The 16,570-nt window shown below is 37.7% G+C and overlaps 3 protein-coding genes across 7 annotated transcripts; 1 reads left to right on the forward strand and 2 right to left on the reverse strand.

The window, feature by feature from the left end:
• Window positions 1–75: 75 nt before the first annotated feature.
• Window positions 76–2,585, reverse strand: LOC134182481 (uncharacterized). Of its 3 annotated transcripts, XM_062649886.1 has the most exons (13): window positions 2,494–2,585; window positions 2,394–2,441; window positions 2,260–2,328; window positions 2,129–2,205; window positions 1,902–2,049; window positions 1,814–1,837; window positions 1,383–1,746; window positions 1,240–1,315; window positions 1,129–1,179; window positions 1,012–1,056; window positions 873–952; window positions 659–809; window positions 76–456 (listed from the first exon to the last, which is right to left on the reverse strand). In XM_062649886.1, the coding sequence occupies exons 7-13, from the start codon at window positions 1,415–1,417 to the stop codon at window positions 76–78; spliced, it is 819 nt and encodes a 272-aa protein (XP_062505870.1). In that variant the 5' UTR covers window positions 1,418–1,746; window positions 1,814–1,837; window positions 1,902–2,049; window positions 2,129–2,205; window positions 2,260–2,328; window positions 2,394–2,441; window positions 2,494–2,585. The 3 variants fall into 3 exon arrangements, with proteins under 3 accessions (XP_062505870.1, XP_062505868.1, XP_062505869.1); XM_062649884.1 differs by having other exon boundaries at window positions 1,383–1,455; window positions 1,625–1,746; window positions 2,260–2,554; XM_062649885.1 differs by having other exon boundaries at window positions 1,814–1,861; window positions 1,930–2,049; window positions 2,260–2,554.
• A 3,141-nt stretch (window positions 2,586–5,726) lies between these two features.
• On the forward strand, window positions 5,727–15,512 carry LOC134182062 (uncharacterized). 3 transcript variants are annotated; one of them, XM_062649387.1, is made up of 4 exons: window positions 5,727–5,865; window positions 9,286–9,495; window positions 14,665–14,732; window positions 14,897–15,512. In XM_062649387.1, exons 2-4 carry the CDS (start codon window positions 9,490–9,492, stop codon window positions 15,303–15,305), a joined length of 483 nt encoding a protein of 160 aa, XP_062505371.1. In that variant the 5' UTR covers window positions 5,727–5,865; window positions 9,286–9,489; the 3' UTR covers window positions 15,306–15,512. The 3 variants fall into 3 exon arrangements, with proteins under 3 accessions (XP_062505371.1, XP_062505373.1, XP_062505372.1); XM_062649389.1 differs by lacking the exon at window positions 5,727–5,865 and having other exon boundaries at window positions 8,521–9,354; window positions 9,431–9,495; XM_062649388.1 differs by lacking the exon at window positions 5,727–5,865 and having other exon boundaries at window positions 8,521–9,351; window positions 9,429–9,495.
• LOC134181716 (uncharacterized) lies at window positions 7,809–9,459 on the reverse strand. The gene is made up of 6 exons (XM_062648983.1): window positions 9,402–9,459; window positions 9,270–9,338; window positions 9,167–9,209; window positions 9,071–9,098; window positions 8,780–9,007; window positions 7,809–8,413 (listed from the first exon to the last, which is right to left on the reverse strand). Exons 1-6 carry the CDS (start codon window positions 9,457–9,459, stop codon window positions 8,093–8,095), a joined length of 747 nt encoding a protein of 248 aa, XP_062504967.1. The 3' UTR covers window positions 7,809–8,092.
• Window positions 15,513–16,570: the final 1,058 nt, after the last annotated feature.

Below are 16,570 nucleotides of genomic sequence, written 5' to 3' on the forward strand. Positions count from 1 at the left end.
CAGTGCTTACACATTAGTACTGGGGAGTTTGCAAACAATCAACAATACTTAATGTCAAAAGTTTACTTGCTTGATTTAATAAGAAATGTTTCTCCCATGCTTCTCAAACTGCTCTCTCATTTCACGTATCCATACGCACAGATCATCTACTATAGACCTGTCAAGAGCTAGGTATTCTTTTCCATTCCTATGGACAGTGTTTGGGCGTGGTTTCTTGCACTTGTATGTGCTCCAGAATTTGAACAAATCAATTGCTGGTAGTAGACATATGTCAAAGGTTGTGGTGCTTGAAGTAAATTCCCTCTGCTGTATGTGTTGGTCAATGCTCACCAAAACAAAATCACCAGCTGTTTTCAAAGGAGGCATGTTGTTAAAACTTCTGTAGTCCAACCACAAAGCTACCCAGGGATCAATGCTAAGCCAGCAGTCTCCAGGCGCTATACTATGTTCTCTGAGCTGCATTTACATAACAGCAGCAACAACAACAACAGTAAGTTTAAATCGTTATTTGACTAGTGCTAAGCTCCACTGCAATAAAAAAGTCAGTCTTCAGTCATTTCTTGTTGCTTACATATGTTTATCTGCATTTGAGCAACAAGAAATGACAAATTGGTCTGCTCAGCCTCTAAGGTAAGCACATTTGTATGTGACAACATACTTGCATATTATCGTCATCTTCTGCTCTCCATTCTTCTGAACTTGCCGCTGTTTGACAAAGTCGCAGCAGCGAGGTATCAAACAGCTGAGACTGCAAACTTTCCATGTTCTCACTTGAGTTTTTGGTTTTGGTATCGGTTTCCAAGGGTGAGCTTTCAAAATACAAATTACTAAACTGTCAAGTTGTATCAAATTTTCGGCTATAGTGCCTTCACCTTTGCTGAGTTGTTACGCTTTGAGCTGAAAATGTTATTAGTCTGTGCACTAGCCAAGATCGAATTTCATCAATGTCACTCTGCAGTTCAGCAAATAATGCTACTAGGTATGTAACTAGTTAAACATAAGGTTGTCTACCTCACAGAAGTGTTGGTTATTAGCGACTGCTTCTTGTCTCATGTACTAAAAAGTTCACAGATTGGTAGAAGTCGTTGTGCAAGATTTACATAGAAAACAGTTGAAAATAACATTTACCATTAAACAGTAGACGCCACAGCTGCAACTGTCTAGCTGCCTTGGAGCATTCTGTAGAAAACAAGAAACGATTTTGTGATGTGCATGAGAAATAAGTACTGAGAGTTTTACTTTCACAGTAATGTCACGCCAGTTACCATCCACATATGTTTCTCCTGTCTGTCTTGCTGTATCTGACAACCACTGTCTAATAAGAGCATAGCATAATTAGAGTGTCATTCAAAAATAAGAGATGTGCTGTTGCTTCTTTGTACCTTGTCTTAGGAAAAACGTCTGAGCACATAATCATTTGTGGATCATAGTAACGAATTTCTTTCTTGTTAATGTCTATAATCTAAAATATTCTTGCCACTAGTTCAAAACAAGGTTTAGACAAACTAAACGACAAACAGTACAACACCAATGCTGCTTTATAGGCCAATGTATGGGCATTATGAGAATATCATAATGAAGAAGTTCTTTCTATATAATTTACAATCAAGCACTTGTGACATACTGTGTTTGATTTTCTTGGTGTGATCTCACCAGCCATTTCCTTGTCCATGGTCTTAAAGCTTGAGGGCCCTCTTTGTCCAGCTTTTCAAAAAAATAGGTATTTAATGCTTTAACTTTCTTTCCCTGTGCAAACAAGACTTATTTATGATTACAGAACTTGTATGCAAAAAGCCTTTGACTAGTTCAATACCACAAGCTGAGCATCAATTTCCCACTAACGTGACAATGCATTGATTAGCTGCCAATAGCAAGACAAACCACTTTGAAGACGTCTATACATTAGTAGGTGTCTTTATAAGATCTGACATTGTCATTGAGCCATCGTTTGGGATGTAGTCGTGATATGTCACCAACTGTTACTAAACCGAGGAAGTTGGAACATCTGAGAGGTGTGCTACTAGTCTCTTCATGAAATGCTGTAGCCATCTGTGAATTACAAGACACTGGTCATTATAATACATGTAGGCCATTGGTAAGGTGCTAATAGTTAATCGGTACTAAGTACCATTTCATCCACTTCTTTCTGCTCTTTCAATGACACAACATAAAACGGATGAAGTCTTTGTTTCTTTGGTAAACTACCTGTCATAATCCGTACCATTCTATTCTTATCCATGACGTGATAAATGAACTTACTTGGAACCGCTTCAGTGGCCTGTGCTTCAACAGCTTCCAAGTCTTGCAAACAACAGTGTACTGCTTTGTCTAGTTACAAAATTCATAGACCTAAAGTGATGTGAGTTTAATTGGCAGATCGCGTGTCATCATACTTGTAACTTCTAGTTCGTTGCTGGATTCAGTTTCTGTGACAGGATCATCTATTGATTAAAGGACAATCAGTTTTGGTAGAAATAGTAGACTCAAACATACCATTAATTGCAATGTCCAGGCTTTCATAGTGGTTTTCAGCGTAGTGTCCAAGAAGTAAGGGAATGGCATGTCTAGCTGTGTGTCCATTTGGCTCAACTATAATATCGAAGCATGCAGTCTCCGGTGCCAACTGCGCTACTAATTATTCTGATGTTATAGGAAAGAAATGTTGCTACAGCCAACACTGCTATGTGATCAGCCCATGTTCCATTTCTTCTCAGATTAATTAATCAGATAGCTTGCCCAGTCTTTGTTGACAACAAAGTGTGACATATCAAGAGGTTTGCCTTCTGTATCCTGGATATGCAAGGTAATCAGATGATGAAAGTATAAATCTTATTGTAGTATAGTATAATATAATTATAGTATAATCTTATTATATTATATATATATATATATATATATATATATATATATATATATATATATATATATATATGCAAATATGTATATATATATAATTTCTTACAAGAAAGGGGTGAGCTTCAAGATAAGCAACTGTGTTTGCTCGCAATTCACTGTGACTGTACTTTTCTGTTGAATGAAGTCGTTGAAGCTGGTCTTGAACTGCATGAAACATGCAATTGCCATCTGTAGGCATTCTGCCGCGAAACCGAAGTCCTGAAATCTGAACTCTTTTATGCAAGCGAGCTCTGTTGAGGTTGAGGTCATGTATTTCTAAGCATGATTGTTCCATAGCTCTCTTAAGTTCTGAAAATTTTTCTAGTTTCAGTTCTAAAGCATGCACAAACACAGGGTTTAGAATAATGGTATTTGTTGTTTTTACTTTGATTGCTTTGCTTGCCTGCTTGAACAGATCTTTGTGTTCCAATGTCTTTATAAGTTCCATGAACTTTAGCTTTATCAGAACTTCCTGCATACAACATACATACATAGAAGTGCATGTCTGTGATGACTTTTCATCGGTAGACAGAAAGAGAAACAGAAGTAACAATATATGAGGAAGAAGTTTAGAGAAAACAAGAAACAACTGTAATGAGGTTTTGCTATATTTACAACAACATTTATTGAAACATTATTATACAGCAAATCTGCAATTACATCGTTCAAACAGGTTTTAGCAACCTGTAGCCAATTAACATAGCTAAAAGTGACTTTTGATTCCTGTTCTGGGAGATACTCAGAATCACTGGTCTTTTCTGACCACATCAGTTAAGAGTTTTCTTGATGGCATAACCATTTGGCTACTGCTCTGTGGATGCAGCCTTTTTGTTGGGAAGCAGAACAGCGACATGTCCACTTCATAGTTTTAGTGTCCAAACAGACAACAGTTCGACTCAGCCTACCCCAGTAGTGTACTCCATTGGCAAACACTGAAAAAAAGACATACCTGCTACCAGCTGGAGTTAGTTGGCTGTTCACTGAGCTAACTGCAACTGGACATGTTTTCCTAAAATAACATGGCCAAACTTAAATAGGAGTGTCTGTGCAGGTGCATGCCTATGTATGCGTGTAATATAATATAATATAATATAATATCATATAATATAATATAATATTAATATAATATAATATAAATATAATATAATGTAAATATAATATAATATAAATATAATATATAATATAATATTAATATAATATAACTAGCTGAGTAGCCCTTTCTTCGCCTAGGCAAAGTTTAGAGCTGTGGTTTGTTATTAATTAAATTGATGTTCAGTAACTGACCGTTTACCTGCCTGATTGACTGATTGCACGACTGACTAACTGATTGTTCAACTGACTGTACGACTATGGACTGAGTGCACAACTGACTGCATGACTGTCTGTATAAACGTCTTCGTTAGGGTCACCTCATTGAATCAAAATGGTGTGCTGCATAGCCCATTCTTTGATCAAGCATTACTCAGTGAGCCAGAATGTACACTACTACTACTACTTAGCAACATGGTATATTTGACAATAAACCAATTGTACATATAACAGCAAAAGTAGAGCACCAACATATAGTTCTAGACAGTTTGTATATAATGATCTAGAGATAAAGGCGGCTCTCTGCACAGATGGAGAGCACATTATCAGAATTGATATAATAACGTTTGTGAGACCTGGAGCCACGCAAACACATGATGGAAGAGCAAATGCCACTCTACATTGAATCCAGCAAATGGTGGTGTTGTAAGACATATTGTTGTTCTCCGACAGAAGGGAAGCCAGCTTCATTATGCACGTTGCTGTCAACTTGCTTGCTCCACCCATAGAAGAGAAAACAAGAGGTGTGAACGATGCCTGTTCCAAAAGACGTCTTCTATTTTCATATTTTCGCTTTTTCTCTTGCTCCTGCTTTCTGTAACATGAGGCAATACTCGTGCTAAGTACACTACTACTACACTACTACTGTTTCCACACACACACACACACACACACACACACACACACACACACACACACACACACACACACACACACACACACACACACACACATCTCCTTTATATTAGAGATATAACATAATATAATTTAAACTAATATAAAATAATGTAACATAATGTTAATTAATTAAACATAACAACATAACATAAGTTGATATAATATAATATAACGTAATGTAAATAAAATTAACTTATGTTAGCATTTCATGATGATAATTTTCTTGTCTCATCATGACATTGCTACTCCCAAAGCAAGTGCAAAATCTTCTTGACCGTGTATATACTGAACCTGCAGATTATGAAGTTTAATGTCAAGAGAACCGAAAGAGAAGAACGACAGAAGCGATCTACCGCTCAAGCCTGGTTCACAATATTGACGCCGACGCCGACGTCGACGTCGACAATAGAAATGAATCCTATTCCAGCGGCGACGTCGGCGTCAACATCAAAGGATGCCGCCGACGTCGAGGCGGTTTCTTTGAAGTTTGACGCTCAGCTCAGCGTTGGCGTCATATTGTGAACCAGGCTTCAGACATACCAGCAGTCTCGTACCACGACCAAACTTGACCGAACGCGCAGTTAATATCTACAGGTCGATATCGGCAACTAAAAAACGTACGGCATTTTCGGCCCCATGTGGCAGCGGCCCCATGTGGCAGCAAGGTCCCGGATACCTCGCAGTTGGGATAGATCCGGCGTAGCAGCGGATTTGTTCCGGGGGCTCTTATTGCTATATGGGGCTACAGCCTACAGAAAAACACCTAACGCGCGCATGAATGTTACTACTCTAGTCGGGACCCCCTTTCAGAGATATTTCCACTGTTAACAATGGCAGCGATGAATAGGATTGACACTAAAACAGTGAACAATGCAGTGTAAAACGAACGAGCTAAAGGTAGTGTTATCCGGGACCTGTTTACAAAAGACATGTTATTTGGTAAGCCAAGCTGATACACAAGTCAAGCCGAAGGTGTGGAGCCAGGTATTCATCATTGCATGTATGTAAATTGATTTATGGATCGATTGCTGTTGATAGAGTCAATATCTATCTATCTCTATGGTTCTCCACGTTTTTATTATTCACGCAACAGCTCACTGCAGACTAATCAACAGCACACTACTCTCTCAACGCAACGCAATACACACACGCACTATCAGACTCCCACTCGTCACTGTACATGTACTCTAATTTATTAGACAAGACCAGATGCCATTACATATCTGATAGCTAGTATAGAGTTTGTGGATGCCTTCCAGTCTTGCCACTTTGAAGGTTATCGCGTCCAAGCCCATAGCAAAGAGCAGAATAACTTTTAGTAGGGCAGTCAGTAACTTACTGCAACAGATTTCAGTTCGCTTATTTCAGTCTACTGCAAGTATAATTTGCACTAATTAGTTTACGATTTGACACTGAGTTTGACTTTTGGGATTTGCCAACTTTGGCAGGGGACTGGTAATTGTTCTCTGAAATAAGAATATATATATATATATATATATATATATATATATATATATATATTAGTAGAATTGTTTATTGGCTAAATAGCTGTAAGCAAGCTCTGCCAGACAAAAGAGCAATGGATGTACTGTACCTGTATCTTTTGCAGTGCATCAGCTGTTTCTCACCGGGTTGTGTAACTTTGTAAAACCAATCATAGCTTTTTGAATTTTATTAGTGGCAATTAAACTTCTATGCAGCAATTGACTGCGTTGTCTACTGTATAGTGATTGCAAAGTTGAATATATGACTGAATGTTTTTCGGTGATGTATAACATGAAATACTATGAGACACTAATATTAAGAATGCTGTTGTTGCTGGTGTTCAGTGGTATGGATGTTAAATATTTTGTATACATGTATTAGCATTGTTAAGTTGTTAACTAAAATAATAGCAATCTACATCACAAATTTTTGGTGTTTTGCAGTATGAGACTGAATAAAGGCATAATTATTACACAGGTTATTTCCTGGACAGTTTGGTAGGATTTCAGTTGTCTTCATGTTAAAATGTCCATGTCTTTGTTTGCTTTTGTGGGACATAATTGATAAATATTTCTTAGTAGACAAATGTTCTACAAAAATCTTTCTGGTGAAACAATTTCATAGGAAATTATGTTCAAGAGAAGTGATGACCATTTCTACTTGTATTTTGTACACCTCTCTTTTGACTTATTATGGATTCTAGAATGCCAGATGATAGTTACTCTATCTACAGTACAAAAGATATCGTATTAAATATTTTGCATGCAGTTATCCTGATCTGTCAATCAATTATGCAAATGAAGCCAGTTATTAGATTGGGCAACATAGGTACAGCACTGGTTATAAACTTTGTTTTTCCCTTGGGTTCATCTTACACAATATGATGCAGATCAAACTGTCTATCATGGGAAGAGATCTAAACTACTCTTGACCTGCTTAGGATTTTTAATTAACATATACACGCAGCTGTGATTGTAGATTTATGTGTATGTGTAAGTTGTTGTTGTTCAGAGGTTACTCACATACAGTGGAATTTTGATAAATGAATTGCAGGAGACACTAGAATTTTGTAATAAGTGAACGCATCCGGATTGTTGTTGCACATTCAGGACATCAAAACTAAATTCATCATATCAAGGATTAATTACATTGAGGTTTGCTATAGCAAACTCCACTGTATCCCTGTGCTGTTTATAGAAATATTATCTACCTATATGTTGGCAGTGGCTGTTGGTGCTTCCCATTTGGGTGTACAATATACACAATAGATGTATGTATATGCATATACATTCAACACATTATACAAGTGCGAAAGATACCTTTCTTTGAAAGTAGACCTATGTGGCTCAAGAATAGAGTTTATGAAGTATTCTGAAAACGCTGTTGACTGTAAGTGCTACAGGTTGTGATAACATAAAATTAAGTCCAGATATTGATCAATTTCTAAGCATGCCGTTCCCAAAGCATTGAAGGTTAACAGAATGACCTATACCGGCAACAGCATGTCAACTTGGTTATTGATAGGGACTTTAGAACTTCACGATGTCAAGTTTGCTGTAAACAATATGCAACAGGAGTTGTATTAAACCTGAAACGGTGCTTATGAGTCTTGGGCTGACTTCATGATTACATTCAATGAACAGACAACATTACATTAATATAGCTATTGTAACCCATAAAAGATCTGTCTACCATGCTTATAGAATTGTTCCTTCATGTCACGTATTCAAGCACACAGATCATCTAGTTGAGAGCTGCTAAGGTAAATGTATTGTTTCCCATATTTATAAATAGGAGTTTGGTATTGTTGCCCGCACCTGCACCAATACCTGAGCAAAGCTGCTGCAGGTACAAAGTATATGTCTGGCATTGTATATTTTGCGGCAAAGTTGTTGAAGTCAATGTGCAGGTTGTTTGTAACAAGCACAAAATCACCCACAGTTTTTAAATGAGGCTTGTTGACAAAGCATCTGTAATCCATCCACAGAGCAACACGTAAGTCAATACTAAGCCAGCACTCTCCTTCTTCTATTGGATGTTCTCTGAGCTGCAATGAAATAACAGTAAACATTTAATCATTGATTTGACTATATATATATATATATATATATATATATATATATATATATATATATATATATATATATATATAATAGTGCTCAGCAGCAAAGTGACAAAAGTCAGTTGTCATTCTTATCTTGTTGCTCACACTCACTTGAGCAAAAGTGTACATAAAAATGACAATTTCTTTTTGAAAGTGTGAAGACCACTTTCAGAAATTGTAGCAACAAGGTACAAATGACGAAATTGTTTGGCCTACCATATTTGTAATGTGTGAATATGTGAGTTGTTAGTGTGTTGTTGCACTGACACACATTCCAAATGATGTCTACAAAATTATAATATAACTTACTATGGTATCATCATCATCTTCTGCCTTCCATTCTTCAAAGGTTGCCCCTGTTTGACATAACTGCAATAGAGAAGTGTTAAACAGGTCACGTTCCACAGTTTCTTTATCGATTTCCTTGATTCTTGTGTCCCCACCTTTGAAGTCTGTAGCTTTCACTTGTTGATGTAACTGTATGCTGTCACTATCAAGAGCATGAGTACTGATGTCTTTATCCGACAGTGGAGCAACCTGTTTGAATCACACTAAGTGAAAACATGATCATATGACATCAATTAACAGAACTGATAATACTTGTAAATTTGTTCTTGTTGGTGTTACACTATAAGTACCATACATAATTGCAACACATCCATTGCAGCAACTTCATATAACTATATACTGACTAACCAGGTATGATTGTCACTGACATCATCATGTACAAGTAAAATGTCTGCACACAGATTGATGTTGTATGTTGCAAAAGACAATACATATTGCTAAATTAACTAACCATTCTTCTGCAACAGACTTCTTGGCGAATCTCTTTCTGTTGATTTGTCATCTATAATTTCTACATCACCTATCAAGACATCCAGGGAATCTATTTTACTATCTAAAAATTGTAGTGACACACTTTGCTTACTGTTGTTGTCTGCTTGTGTTTTACTTGCAGTTGAAGTCAGTTTCCAAGAGCTGTACATTCAAGATTCAAAGCTCAAGGTTTAGTGTTCATGCAGGTGTGTGTGTGTGTGTGCGCGCGTGCGTGTGTGTGTGTGTGTGCATGCGTGTGTGTGTGTGCACGTGTGTGTGTGCGTGCGTGTGTGTGTGTGCACGTGTGTGTGTGTGTGTGTGTGTGTGTGTGTGTGTGTGTGTGTGTGTGTGTGTGTGTGTGTGTGTGTGGTTATATAATTATGTAGGTTCTTAATTACTCCATTTGCACTAGCAACTTTCGAACTGGGCCAGTGTACTGATGGGCAGGGTTTCCTGTGTGAATTTGTCAGTTAGTGTAAAAAGAAGAAGACCAGTTTGCCACTGACATACGGAACCATCTAAGAATAACTGATAAAGCATCCTGGCTTGGTTTGAAAGTTGCTAATGTCAGTGGGGTATATGTCCACAACAATTATTTTGTACCAGTGTGAATTTTTCTTGAGACAAATTATGTTGCAAATCCATGATCGTGCTAATGACATGTGGCACTAATACGGAAAATGTAGTGAAGAAAATTAGGCTGTTTGTAGTGTGCGAAACACATGAACAACATACTTCTTTGAAGTTGTATGAGAGCCTCATCATTTGATAGAGTGCATGCTGTTGTAGAAAGTTAAGCATACAGACAACAGGTGTATCTTCATGGCATTGGAGCTACTTACCATACATATGAAAACACCACAATCTGCTTTATTGGTTTGAATTGGGAAATCCTATGCATAACAGAAAATGTAAGTCTTCCTAAAGCAACAAATTTATATATACTGACTCTTAGAGAGAATCCGGCTATGCAAGGCCACTTGCCCGATACACTGAACTTCCATTTTGCTGCTTCACATCGTAAGGACTCTCTGTCAAACAAGGGTTTGTGTCAATAATTAGCACAGGTTATCAAGTTCATTGCAACGCTATACCGAATGCATACTACAACTGTATAATTGGTTTGGTTTGGTTGAAATGAATCAAGGTACTTGATTTCAGCTCTGTTGATGTCCAGAACCTACAAGGTAGCAAGTGTATGAATTTCCTGTCATGTGTACAAATAATGAAGTTTACCACAATTGTCCAGTGACCAGGAAGATGAACTGGTATAGTAACAACGTCATACTGAAAAATGTTGACGTCCTGTCACAAAAGTGTTATGTAAAAGTCAATGTATGCAAAAATTAAAGGGAATGGCAACAGAGATCAGAAAGCCTACTTTATGCCATTTCCACCAAAGTGGTCTCTTGCCATCACGACACAAACTCAGGGACATGTAGAGAAAAGTATTATATGAGAATACTTGAAATCCCTGCGATACCAGCTATTTCAATATTTTTCAATTACTGCAGTGACTAATCATTTTACTTGATGGCATAATGATATTGTAATTTTTGAAGAAAAGCATTGATAACCTGGCAACACCACCCATTTCTGTTGTGTTGCTCACCATAGACACAAAGCCATGCATAAATTACTGAATTACTTTCTTACTTTATCATTCACCCAGTTGTTTGGGCACAGACTACACAATTCTGCAGCTCTCAACTCCTGGCCATCATCATCGTAGGCAACAACACTGTTTGGTGCTGTGCCTTCCCAGATTTCATCCACCTAGAAATTATTTGAAGTGCTATTTTGGTCTTATCTTTAAAAGTTCTACCTGCTCTTGTTGTTCTCTCGTCAAAAACAGCCACTTTGGACCACTGGCATGGTGTTCCTGTTCCATTGAGATAATTGTATCGCCAATTATGACATCATTCGGTAGAGTGTAGGGCAAAGACAGACAGAGAGTTTGTCTGCAGTATGTATGGTCTGTGACATTTGCGATGGCACTACATTTTGATCTTCCAAGAGCAATGTATTTCTCTGTACTCTCACTTGAATTACTGAACAAAATTGATATTGTTATTTGGATGTCTTTAATTAATGAAAGGAGCATTCCGGAGATATGCGCTAGCTGCTAGCTCCGCCTTCGCTCTACTAACAGGAAATATATACTAACCAAGTTGGGTATCTGGGCACTATCTCAGAGCAAACCCGGCAGATGTACATTCAGATTGTTTAAAAACATAAAAACTGACCGGGGGGGGGGGGGGGGCTCTTTCAAGAATTTTGTCTGCCAAGTGAAGCGGTTTTTGCACACCATCAGATGTGCAGTGTTTCGGAATGCTCCTTTAATGTGATATTTAATATACCTGGATGTGCCAACAATCTTCTCACCAGCTATTGGAACAAAACAAAATTTTTGTTTAAGTGTTTAGTTAGCTATCAAAATTCAGCATTAGACAAGTACCATCACAAATACCGAGACTCTTGTAGTGATTCTCGGCATAGTGCCCCAGAATTAGAGGTGCCTCATGACGTGCTTTGTGGCCATTTGGTTCGATGATGATGTCAAAATGGTCATCAGTACGAGATACACTGCTAACTATTCGAATGTCATGGGATAATGATGTTCCTAGTGCCATCACTGCAAGGTGATCACCCCGTGTCCTGTTTTGAGCAAGATTATCAAAGTAGCTTTTCCAATCTCTGCCAGCTACAAAATTGGCCATGTGTAGAGGTTGACCAACTGAATCCTGCATCAACAACTTGATTAATACATGCTGCCCAACACTGATGGAAGAACATTGGTAATGACTTACAACAAATTGGTGATCTCTAAGACAAGTTACTGCTAGGTCACGCAGTTCACTGTGGCTGAGCTTGTTGTTGGAATCAACTCGCTGCAGTTGGTCTGCTACTGCATGAAATAAACAGTTTCCAACGGTAGGCATTTGCCCTCTAAATGTTAGACCAGACAACCGAATTGTTTTTTCGAGTCGACCTCTATTTTCCGTGATCTTTTGTATGTCTAAACATAATTGTTGAAGTGATAACTTCAGTTCTGAACTTTACTGAGAAGATTACAACATAAAATTATTTGCCGTACCTACTGAAAAAGTAATTCTTGCAGATGAGAATAGTCTGCTCATTTTTCGTTTCTTTGCTGACTCCTCATTTTGAGAGCAAAATCTTTCACCCACTGATGTAAATTTACTCTCTGAAACACAGTACATGTACCAAATTTCTTTTTATGTTTCAAAAAATCTTGCTATTAATTTACCAAATGTAAGCGCTTATGGTGATACAGTGTGCAATATTATCATATTCTGCATTGTCAGAAGAAAGTATGTTCTATTATCGCAGTTAATTAATTAGTTTGTTTCACACATGGAGATGGTACATTTCAATGTACTAACATGCCTTTTGTAAAGTAGAGATAATGCTCTTTTCCTACAAAAATTAGATATAGCTGATGATACAGAAGGTTGGCTAAATTCCTGTTGTTGATGGAACGGTTTAAGTTTTGTAGCACTGTATAGGGTTTTACATATAGCACTGTCATTCTGCTTTCTTACATAATATCTGCCTTGCCAGCTCTCTCGGCAATCTCATATGGGCCTTTCCAACTCTGCTTCCTTTACGAGAAAGTTTTTTGGTGTTCTGTAGTAGAACATTGTCACCAACCTGCTCACACATCAACATTATTTATTAAACCATAACGTTTCTGAATGAAGGATTGCATTAACAAATCACCTTGTATTCTTCTTTTTTATGTCTGGCGTCATACTGCTGTTTCTGTCGTTTTTGTGCTTCTAAGATGTTTTTCTTCACATTGGTGTCCACCATCTTTCGCAATTGGACCATTTGTTGTACAGACAACTCAAGTTCATCATCAGTAACAGTGAAAGTCATGACATCATCTGTGATTTCTAAGGCATCAAAGAAAACATGTTTGCATTCTAAAAGTCTGTATGGCTATGGAAAAAACACTACAAGGCATAAAACACAGAACTCTTAATGCAAAATGATTCTGAACAAAGGTACATAACATGCAATAGACAGCGGAAACTAAGAAATTTTTAATTGGAGTCACTGCATGATTATATATTATATAAATAGTGACCAGAAAAGTGTCTTAGTGTCCTCCTAAAACTATACTAGGAATTGCTATTGGTAGAAGCTATCTTGCTATAGCTTCTGCCTTGTGTGACAATCAGAACAGAAGTAGAATTACAGAGTCTACCAGGTATGTATGTTCCATAAGCTTTCTAGTAATGAGAGTGAACAATAGACATGGTGAATCTGATGTAATGAGTACTAGTCAATAGTCAATACGACTAAGCTCAATTATGACTTTGTGTCTCCATAAACCAATTTGTGCTGTACAAGAGCAACCACATATAGCACAGCTAGATGTAATTGCCACTCACTGATTACACTACAGCTTTCGCTTTTTCTCTCTTGTTGTAATGCTTATATACCTGCGTTGTCTTCAAAGTACTCGGCTGAGGTTTTGCAGTAAGATCCCCATAGACATACATACTGCAGGTACATAGATTTTGGTACACATACGTTTTTAGTTACAAGCGCCTGCATGGTCCATGATTATATACACAGAGAAACAGAAAGAATTACAGAAATTTTGCTGAAAACCTTTCAAATAGTTATGAAAAGCGATGCAACTGCAATTGTTGTTTGTGAGAGTAGCAAATGTCTTTTCTGTCATTAGTGTCATATACCTACATGCATACATACGCAGTTCTGACCATTTGGCTTTGCTAGCAGATCAACAGGAAGTCTTGCGTCTCGTCCATAAAGGAGGAAAAATGGCGAATATTTTGATGATGCTTGTTTACTGGTATTATATGCAAACAATACTGAGTCCAAGTACTTGAACTAGTCACCCTGGTTCTCTCCAACCATCTTCAGAAGGGATCTTTGTAGCGTCTGATTGAACTTCTCAATCAGGCCGTTGGTTTGGGGATGGTAGGCTGTTGAAATTAGATGGTTGACTCCTGTTGTTTCAAATAATTTGTGGTTGAGGCAATTGACAAATTCCCTGCTTTGGTCTGACATAACAAGCATGGGCAGTCCGTGTCGGCAAAACAAAGTTGTGAGGAATTGTGCAACTTCTACAGCAGACTTGGTGTACAATGCAGCAGCTTCTGCCCATTTTGTATAGTAGTCCATACAAGTAATGATGTATCTAAAAACACGTATTAATGTGTGGTGTGTGTGTGTGTGTGTGTGTGTGTGTGTGTGTGTGTGTGTGTGTGTGTGTGTGTGTGTGTGTGTGTGTGTGTGTGTGTGTGTGTATGTGTGTTAATTGTTGCATAAATGTATAAATGCATGAATGTGACTCAGATCTCACTTGTGCCCGGTAGGTGTTGCAGGCAGTGGACCCACAAGATCTACTCCAATTCGATGCCAAGCACTCTTCACTGGGATGGAAGTAAGCTCTGAGGAAGTTTTAGAAAACTTTGGATTTGCCTAAAATAGATCAATAACAGCTGATAACATTAAATATGCAGCTGTTGTAGATCATAGTCGTTTGCCAAGGACGTATCCTACTTATAATTTATTATTATTATTGTTGTTGTTGTTGTTGTTATGTAGATTCCTGGTATTTTTTGCTAAGTTTGAGTTGTCCTACCTTTTGACATGTCTCACACGTCTTGATGTACTGGTCAATGTCTTCACAAATGCCATGCCAAAAATACCTGGAGCATACTTTTTTGCGTGTTTTGTCTCTGCCAAAGTGACAGCCTCCCATGCGATTGTCATGGATCGACTGAAGAATCTGCTCCTTCAACTCCTTGTTTTGAATCCACTGTCTCTTGATCTTTTCACTCCCACTGTTGCTTTCAGAGTAGTACAGAACACCATTGTTCAGGGTCACCCTCTCACTAGTGAACTTCCGTATGGCTCTTTTTCTGCTTTCTGTTGCACCTTGTACATACCTTCCACCATGGGATTCACTCAAGTACCTAAACGCTTCTTGGTACGTAATAGGATTTCTATTTGACATGATGAATTTCAACAGGTGTACACAATCTGAATGCTTGAATTTAGCTTAAAGTCAGGGCTATAGCTGGTCAAATTGAAATATCATGAGCTCTAATTAAGTTATAGTCATCATTGTCAGAGCAGTGGTGACACATACTTCTTCTTTGCTGCTGAAGACGTCTTTTCTTAGCTATTATAATGACCCACAACAACCTTGTTTAGAGTATAGGCAATTAAATGGAAGTGTTCTGTGCTGCAAATAAATCATTTAGCATATACTAGGGCAATTGTAATGACCCCACAACAACCTTGTTTAGAGTGTAGAGAACTAAATGAAATTGTTCTGTGCTGCAAATAAACCATTTAACATATAATATAGGTAATTGGCTTATTCTTTATTTTTTTGTACACAAACTGCTTGTTGCCATGTTGTAGTCACTTACCTTTAATAGCACGTACTCTGATTCTTGGCATGAGAACTCGATCCTAACTCTCTCTCTCGATCTCTTTCTCTCGAACATTTCTTATCTACTAGCACTCTAGATCTAATGTATTAGAATTTATAATGAGTCACTCTGCTAGTCATAATGTGACTGTTCTATTCTAGCTATGATCTCTGTGGTGCATTTGCAGCTGTCTGTAGTGATATGATGCCCAAGTGACCACAACAGGATTACCTCACGATCGGGTCTCTTCATTATAGCTTCTCTTTGTCCGTCGAGTACACTTACTTAATCAGTTTGCTTGGACAATATTTTGAGTTTGCGTGCATGTAACCGTAACTCAACCAATGTTAGTTGCTTCTATTAAATATGTAACCGTAATTAAATGCACATATTCACAAAGCAGTTTGGACTCCGCAAGTTTTTCTCTTGGCTTTTGCATGGCATTCGATCACTCGACATTTCATTATACCTAAATGTGTAAAGTCCACAAGTAAATTTGTTTGCATTTTTAATTTGAGGTAGAAGGTATCTAGGCTGGTACTAATCGATCCCCACCATTACTAAATCTAGAGAATTAAACATGCACATATAACACAACACATATAACACAACTTGCTTGTATGAATTTTCTCTCAACTTCCTGGAAGCATTGCAACATAGAATTTAGATCTACAGTGTCTGTACTTAGTTGAGGAACGCGTGCTACATGTTAAATTGGTAAGAGGCAGTATTTACCAAATTGTTTAGAACTGGACTATTTCAAAACTATTGCATATCTTCATTGTAATGTTTCAGTTACACTGTGCTGAACTTGTTGCCACCAGCACATTCTCACACA

The sequence above is a fragment of the Corticium candelabrum genome, chromosome 7, assembly GCF_963422355.1.
Source record: "Corticium candelabrum chromosome 7, ooCorCand1.1, whole genome shotgun sequence".
Taxonomy (NCBI): domain Eukaryota; kingdom Metazoa; phylum Porifera; class Homoscleromorpha; order Homosclerophorida; family Plakinidae; genus Corticium; species Corticium candelabrum.